The following is an 8,590-nucleotide window of genomic DNA, read 5'->3' as shown; positions in this document are numbered from 1 at the left end:
CATGAAATTCTCTATATGTTCTTTTTTTATCAGCATAAGCTTTTTTTCTATCCCAAGCAACTTTTAAATTTTGTTATAGCTTTCTCAATTTTTCCTCCATTTCTATCAATGTATCTGGCCACGGTATTAGCTTATCCTCATGATTGCTCCAGTTAGTTGGTGTTCTACACCATTTTCCATACAGTACTCCAAATGGGCCCATCTTTAGAGATTCATGGTAGTTGTTGTTGTATGCAAATTGAACTAAGTGAAGGTACTCTTCCTGCTTAGTTGGTTGTTGCATTGGATGCATCCTTAACATGTCTTCCAAGACTTGATTTACTTGTTCAATTTTCCCATCAGTTTGTTTGTGATATGCAGTGCTCAACTAAATTTCAGTTCCCAAACCATAAAATAAGGCTTTCCAAAATTCAAATATGAATTTAACATCTTTGTTGAATATCACTACTTTAGGAAGTCCATGTAATCTAAAATTTTATTTCATGAATATATCAACAATTTCAACATTTTTATAAGTGGATTTGACAAGAACAAAATTAGTTGTTTTTCTTAACTTTTCCACCACCACCATGATGGAATTGTTTTGTTTCCTGAATCTAGGAAAACCTAATATAAAATCCAATGTAATTGTATCTCATTTCCACTCGGGAATAGGAAGTGGGTGAAGCAGAACAGCGAAATGCTAATTTTCCACCTTAACCAGCTGACAATCTAGGCATTTAGTTAGGTATTCTATGACATATCGTCTCATACCTAGCTAAAAATAGCCCTTTTTAATTGCAGAAAATAACTTTTGATAGCCCGAATGTGCCATATATGGACTCCTATGAAATTCATCTAACATATATTGCCTAATAGTTTTTTGATTTGGCATATAAATCCTCCCTGTAAAAGTCAGCAACTAGTCTTTGTTTATTCCATAATTAGTTTGTTCTCTAGAATCATGTATTTGCTTAGCTTACTCCCACAGGAATTCATATTCGGGGTCTTTCATAACAACTTCTCTAATTTGATTTGAGAAATTAATTTCTATATGGTTGAATGATATTTCATATACGTGATGCAATTTCCTACTTAAGGCATCCGCCACCTGATTTTCCTTTCCTTTCAAATGTTTGATGTCGAAATCAAATTCGCCTAGGAAGGTAGTCCACCTTGCTTATTGTGCATTTAAATTGGGTTTCTTAAAGAAACTTGTTAAACTACTATGGTCTATCATTAAGAGAAACATTTTTCCTAATGAATAATGCCACCACATTTTCAGGTTTATGCACCACTACTATCAACTCTAGATCATACGTTGGATACCTCTGTTCATGATCCTTCAGCTTATGTGATTTATAAGCTATCACTTTTCCTTACTGCATCAGCACACCACCAACTCCCTCTTGACAAACATCCATGCATACAATAAATTCCTTCTCAAGGTCCGCTACCTTCAGTACAGGGGTTTTGGTTAATAACTACTTCAAGAGTTTAAAGTTGTGCTAACATTCAGTTGTCGACTGAAAGGCTCTTCCCTTTTTCTGCAAAGAGGTAATAGGATAAGTAATTTTGGAGAATCCCTTTATAAATCGTCGGTAGTAACCTGCCAAACCCATGAAAGGTCTAATATCTACCACATTTTTGGGTACAGACCATTGCATGATGGTTCTAATCTTCTCAGGGTCTATGGCTACACCCTCTAAAGAGATAATATGTCCTAGATATTGGATCTGGTCTTTATAGAAATCACATTTGCAGTATTTAGCGTACAACTAATTCTCCTGCAAAAATTGCAATACTATACGAAGGTGTTCTTTATGTTCCTCCAAATTCTTGGAGTAGATCAGAATATCATCAATAAATATTAAAACAAATTTGTCTAGATAAGGGTGAAAGACACCATTCATCAGACTGATAAAGGTTTCTAGAGCATTGGTGAGTCTGAATGATAACACAATAAATTCATAATGCCCATAACATGTTCTAAATGTTGTTTTGCAAATATATTCTTCTCTTATTCTAATCTGATGGTAAACTGATCGAAGGTTACCGTTCTAGGAGCAGATATCATTCTCGCTATTTACATTGGTTTTTTTTTAAGGTTAATTATGCAACAATATCCTGTAATGCATTAATGATAATTTCCTCTCTACAAGATATGACATGGGAATATAAATTCTTGTACAAAAATGTTTGAAAGTTCTACTTTGTTGTTTCTTTTTCATTGCGCAACTATGATAAATTTTATTCCCTTACATGTCCTACAGGTTCCTGAAATAAGCCAGTTTCCTGACATCTTGCCGCCGAAATCATTCTATTTTTTTCTGTGTAAAATTAATTATATTAAGTAGAAGATAAAATATTTATAGGGTGACCGAAGTCAGTACAAAGCTCTGAAGAAGAGCTATAATTCCAAGAAAAAGCTAACAAAGCCTCTCTCCAAAGGCGAAGAGACCCATAACTGAAAACTGAAAACAAAACCATCCATATCAACCGGCAAAGACCCAGAACCCGGATAACAAAGAGGCAGTCGACGATATCCAAAACTGGAACAAAACGAAGGAGGTTTACCTCCAGCATAGGCATGCTACTCGTCAGGTTGTTCCTCCACAACAGGAAACCATCCATATTGATGTTCATCTTCAGATGGAGCATTGAACTGAGCAGAGGGATCAGGATCGGCTGGTTGCATCTCCGTGTCTTGAAGGATTCTTCCTAGTTCCGCTTGTGCAAGCTGTGGCACCATAACAATGCCAAGCTGGAATGCAGGGGGAGGACCATCAGCAGTGCCCAATCCTCTGATATGATCAGCAGTGCCTCCCAATTGCGTGGTTTCATAAAACATTACCGTGATGTGAGCAGTGACTCGTGGTCGATGAAGCGAACTATCGAAGGTGAAAATGGCAGACCCAGTGGTCGAGGGTGGCAAGGAGGCAAATTGGTAGCTCGGCGCCTTCCTCGTCCGCTACGGGTGCTCGGATAGCGCCCAGTGAATAGCTCGCTGGAGGCTGACGAGTTCGAAATGGATTCATTAGGGGCACGCCTGGGTTGGCCACGGCGGCAACCCATCCTCTGTCGCAGGCGGGCCATAGAAGGAGGGGCCTCAGACGGATACCCAACAGACGCTGCACTGTATCCTCGAAAGCCCACCGCGGCAGGAGAAAACGTTTGACTGAAACTCTTTGAGCCCACGGGAGCGGGGAGGCTATTTCCTACGAAGTCCTCTCTCTCCTTTCCAAAACCTTTGCTTGAAACAGGACTAATGCACCCGAGAATTAAAGACAGAGGACACTGCTCAGAGCTCAAACTCCAGCCAGTGTGCCAGAGAGAAATAACATAAACCATACATGCCAACTCCATTTCAGACGCAGAATTGACAGAGAGGACCCATCCTAACACTTCATCTATCTGCCTCGCGCTTGCACTGCCTTGCACTTCCTTATAGTTGTATTTCCTCCCTCGATTAAACCACACCATAACTGCCCCATTGATGAAGACCGCCATCGCTTGCAGCTCACAGCATGTGAGAACCCATGCATTTACGACTGAACCTGCGGCACCTAACGACAGAATGTGGGAGTCTGCCTGCCAAGCTGCCTTACCCTGCGTTACATACCTCTTCACGTACAGGGTGGGCAGGTGTCGAACCGACTCCCACCACCCCTATCCCATCGCATTGAACACGTCCCTATCCACCTGCATACGGGGGGACTACATCGCTTGAACCAACTTGGTGAATTCCTGAGCATGGTCATGGTTTTGAATTATGTCTGTTGTACCTGATAACATGGTGTGTCTTGCTTCCACTCCCATATTAGCCAGGAGATCTGCAACTTTATTCCCTTCCCGCTTGGTGTGATTGAAACTAATGGCCTAATTGTTGTGGAGGAGGTGTTCTATGGCTTCCAGTCTAGCCTCAAGCCTCCAGCTGTTAGCGATTTTCCCCGCATGAGTCCCGTTTTGAAGTTGCTTGGCCATGTTTATGAGGATTAGGGAGTCCCCTTCAATCTCCAGGAGCTGGAAGTTGAGGTTTTTGGAGAGGAGGAGCCCTTGCCAAAGCCCTTCTAGCTCCGCTGAGTTGTTGGTGTCCCAGCCTAAATTCCCAAAGTAGAGGAGAATTGGCAATCCTTTATAGTCTCTGAAAACACCCCCAAATCCTGCATTTCCTGGGTTGCCCTTGGAGGCGCCATCGAAGTTGAGCTTGATGGAGTTCCTATGGGGAGGGGTCCAAGAGTCCTTCTTGCTTTGACTGCTTTTTGTCATGGGAGGAGAATGATCTTCCAGCTGGAGGTTCAGATTCCAATTTGCCCAGATGGTTTTTTCAGCGTCGGTGGATGGGAGGTCTTCCTGCGTCCACTTGCCTATCGCCAAGGTCTCCTGGAGGTTGTGACAGAAATTTCCCCATAAGATTTCTGGAGGGGAACTTTGATCCTTGAATATGCGCTTGTTCCTTTCCTTCCAGATCGTCCAGAGGAGGTGTCTAGGGATTATTCGCCACAGGTGATTGAGAATGCCACTTTTGTAGGGGTTCTGGGGCCATTGACGAAGGGTATCGCGGATGTCTGTGGAACCTCTGCAATTTCTCTGACATCGGAAGCTAGCTTTGTCCCATAGTTGTTTGGCCAGAGGGCAGGAAGCAAGGAGGTGCTGAAAGGTTTCTTCCTGATCTTTGCAGTTGACACACCTGGAGGGTCCATGAAAATTCCTGCGTCTTAGATTATCCCAGGTAAGAATCCTGCGATGCCCCACCAGCCAAAGGAAAAGAGAGATCTTGGGCCAAATGCCTGGGGTCCAAATTCGGCTCCATATGGGATCTGGGGGGTCTGAGTCCATGCATAAGAGCTTGTAGGCTTCTTTGGTTGTGAAAGTACCCCTGGGCATGTAACCCCAACGGAGGATGTCCTTGTCCTCCGAGCATCTGACAGGCCGATTTTTGAGCTCCTCCTCCAGAAGTTGCTGAGTTTGATGATTGGCCTGCTCGATTATGCTATTGTTGTTCTTCCATTGTCGGTATCCTTGATTTATGTCCTGGGTCCAATTCTGCCATACTTCTTCTTGTGACTGTCCTTCCCTGTATCTATGTAGATGTTGTTCCATGATATTATGCAGTTTTGGCAGCTGGTTCCACGCGTCCATCCAGAATCGCGCCGAACGTCCGTTCCTCACTTCCCAAAAACTGTGTTGTTGGATCATTAGGTAGTGTTGTTTGGCGGCATTCCAGATTAAGGAACCTTTCACTGTGGGAGTGTACCTGATCAGATCTTCCGGTGGCCTGAGATTGGCATATTTGGCTGTCCAGATGGTTGCCCATGGCTTGTTGGGTGTTGTTACCCATTGCCACCATATTTTGGCACACATGATGGAGTTGCTGTGACTTGGGTCCCTTAGACCAATGCCTCCCTTTTCCTTAGGCCGACAGACTGTTGTCCATCTCACCAAGGCCCATTTTTGATAAGAAGTTGTGCTGAAGGGTTTTTATTCTTTTAATTACCCATTTGGGCGCTGCCAAGATAGAAAAAAGGTATAGTGGCATGGACTGAAGGACCGCTTTGATTAGGACCACTCGACTGGCTATATTCAAAGTTCTATGAGTCCAGAGATTTAAACGTGATTCAAGCTTCTCAAGGAGAGTGCACCAAGAGGCGTGCTTTAAGGCGGAAGCTATTAGAGGGGCGCCCAGATATTTGGAGGGAAGGGTATCAATGGTAAGACCCGGAATACGCGCGATGGCAAATGCATGTGCCAGAGGCTTCGCAGAAGTCATTCAGCAGGGTTTTAAAGAGGGAGGCTTCCTGAACAGAGGGATAACCAAACAACATATTATCGTCCACAAACTGTTGGTGGGAGATCGCAGGCAAGTTATGGATCGACAGACCTTTGAGGCGATTGGAGAGGAGGGCTTGCTTAATGTGGCGACCTAGACCTTCCGCCATCAAAACAAAAAGGAAAGGTGAAAGGGGATCACCTTGTCTGATTCCTCTGGAAGGCCTGAAGGGACAGGAGGGGATGCCATTAATGAGGATGGAGAAGAAAGAGGAAGATATGAGGCTCATCACCCAGCGCACCCACATATGTGAGAAACCGAAGGCTGATAGCATAAACAATTAAGCTTATCAAAATCTTTTGAGAGATCGAGCTTGAGTATCATACCTGCTTGTTTGGAGTGCTTGAGGGAATGTATGACTTCATGGGAGAGAATGATTTCGTCCAGGATCTGCCGCCCCTCTACATAGCCCGACTGCTCTGGTGAGATGAGCATGGGTAGAAGCGGTTTTAGCCTGTTGGCAATCACCTTGGATATCACTTTGTATATGATATTACAGAGCGCAATTGGCCTAAATTTTTTCGGAGTTCTAGTGATCTCCTCCTTGGGATAAGCTCCATGAAGGTAGAATTAAGGGATGGAAGAAGCCAGTGTTGGGTGCGCGGTTCCTCCACCACTTGCTAAACCTCTTCTTTTATCAGATCCCAAAAAGAGTGGAAGAACGTTGTGGTAAAGCCATCCGGGCCAGGGGCCTTGCCTTCCTTGAGTTGTTGCATTGCTGTATCCACCTCCTGTTGCATGATAGGACATAAGAGAAGTTCATTGTGCTCTGTTGTAATGAGTTTGGGCACATTACTGATGATTTTGTCTATGGCCGGAGTTCTGTCCAGTTGGGGTTCTTGATGAACCTGCTTAAAGTGCCTGAGGAACTCCTGCTCGATCTCCTCATGATTTTCCAATCTCTCCCCTTCTGGATTCTGAATGAAAGAGATAGTGTTGTGCATCCTTCGTTGTATAGTGGTTCGATGAAAGAATTTAGTGTTCCTTTCTCCCTCTTTCAGCCATTGAATCCTTGATTTTTGTCTCCATAGGATTTCCTCCTGCTTCCTTCGTTCCTCCAATTGGTTATGAATGCGAAGTTCCTAAGCCAGGGTATCCTCATTGTGTCCTTCTGAAATGATATGTTGCTGGAGCTCTGCCATCTCCTTATTTAAACTCTGCTGGGCTTGAAAGATGTTGCCGAATGTCTCCTTGTTCCAAATCTTGATTTGGGCCTTGAGGAATTTGAGTTTTTGCTGGAACTGAAACATTTTTGAACCACCTGGTGGGGGAAAGGAGGTCCAAATAGATCTGATGAAGTCTTTGAATGCGGGGTGTGAGAGCCAGAAAGCCTCAAAGCGAAAAGGTCGCCTTTTAACTTCACCTGGTCTTTGCCATTGGAGGGCGATCGGCCAATAATCTGAGCCTGAGAATGGGAGAATTGAAGCCGATATGTCTCTGCCCAGATGGATTATATTGTCCGACAGGAGGAATCTATCAAGTTTGGAAGCTATTTGCTGCCGTCCAGTTCTACGGTTGCTCCATGTATGCGTACCATTGCAAAATTGCATATCTATGAGAGCATTGTTTTGTATAAAATCCTTGAAGTAGGGTACCTCCTGTTCCAGTCTCGCACGCCCCCCTTTCTTTTCTTCCATCTTGGTTATCATATTATAGTCCCCTCCTACTATCCACAGTGGATGGACTCTGTTGCTGTTGAGTTCTTCTATTGTGTTAAGAACTGCAATTTTCCTGCTAGCTATTTGAGGAAAATAAACGTTGGTCAAGTGCCCATACACATTAGTGCCCACTATATGAAAGGTTGCTTGAATCATGTGATGTGTTGCATGAATGTCATTCAGTTCAATCGCTTGGGTGCTCCAAGCAATTTCCAATCCTCCCGAAGCCCCTGTGGCATCCACTGCCATCGAGTGACAACCTGGCCATGCTTTGGCTAGAATATTTGCTACAGCACTATTATTACACTTAGTTTCCTGAAGAAAGAGAATTTGTGGTTGCTCCTGTTTAATCATATCTTTTATTAGTCTCTGTTTCCCAGGGCTGTTGAGCCCTCTTATATTCCAAGAAATCAGCTTCATGGTTCACTGTGGTGGGTGGGCTTGTAGTACTTAGTTAGCTTGGCATACCTGCCTGAATCCACCAGAATTTTCCCTAGCGCAATAGTTCGTTGGAGATCTATTCTTCTTCCTCGCTTTTTGAAATCCTTGGGAGGTAAACCTAAGTCCCATTGACTGCCCAGTTGGATGCCAAGCTGCTGCTGCTGGTACGCTCGAGCGATGATGACTTCTAGTTTGCTGATCTGGAGCTCTGATATTTTGTCATAATCCCTTTTCCTGCAAAATTGCTCCATTGCCTGGATATCAAGACCATTTAGGTCAAAGCTCTCAGGCTCTTCCTCCATTAGCTGTACTTGATTTTCCTCGTTCACAATGAGAGCATGGCTTAAGGATTGACTGGGAGTATCATCCACCTCCATATCTTTCTCTTTTTCCTCGGAGTTCTTGCTTGCCTTCTGGGGTGAGTCCGGGGGGGGAACTGTCATGCAAGGGGGGGCTGTGGGCGCAGGATCAGGGAGGGTATGCAGGATATGGTCAGTTGAGGGATCGGCGAGGACCTCAAAACTGTTGCTTGTAGAGGGAATGGAGGTAACATCCAGCAAGGGTTTTTTCCCTGAAGGGGGCTTCTTGTGAGATCTTTTATGGGAGGCTACTTTAGTAAATCCTTCTTGATCTGTCTGCCCCGTCGGTGCAGCATTGACAGAGTTGACATTGAGAGGACAAT

The 8,590-nt window shown here is 44.1% G+C and overlaps 1 protein-coding gene across 1 annotated transcript; it reads right to left on the bottom strand.

Moving 5' to 3' along the window:
* Positions 1-6,891: 6,891 nt before the first annotated feature.
* LOC149200848 (uncharacterized) lies at positions 6,892-7,887 on the bottom strand. Its single transcript, XM_089401099.1, has one exon. The coding sequence runs from the start codon at positions 7,885-7,887 to the stop codon at positions 6,892-6,894; it is 996 nt and encodes a 331-aa protein (XP_089257225.1).
* Positions 7,888-8,590: the final 703 nt, after the last annotated feature.

The sequence above is a fragment of the Pinus tabuliformis genome, chromosome 2_1 (assembly GCF_031772625.1).
Source record: "Pinus tabuliformis cultivar Carrire ecotype Pingquan chromosome 2_1, CPIR1, whole genome shotgun sequence".
Taxonomy (NCBI): domain Eukaryota; kingdom Viridiplantae; phylum Streptophyta; class Pinopsida; order Pinales; family Pinaceae; genus Pinus; species Pinus tabuliformis.
This window is presented reverse-complemented; position numbering and strand designations above follow the sequence as displayed.

Bases quoted from the DNA above. Each gene is read 5' to 3' on its own strand.
- LOC149200848 (XM_089401099.1), bottom strand. From the start codon at position 7,887: ATGAAGCTGATTTCTTGGAATATAAGAGGGCTCAACAGCCCTGGGAAA.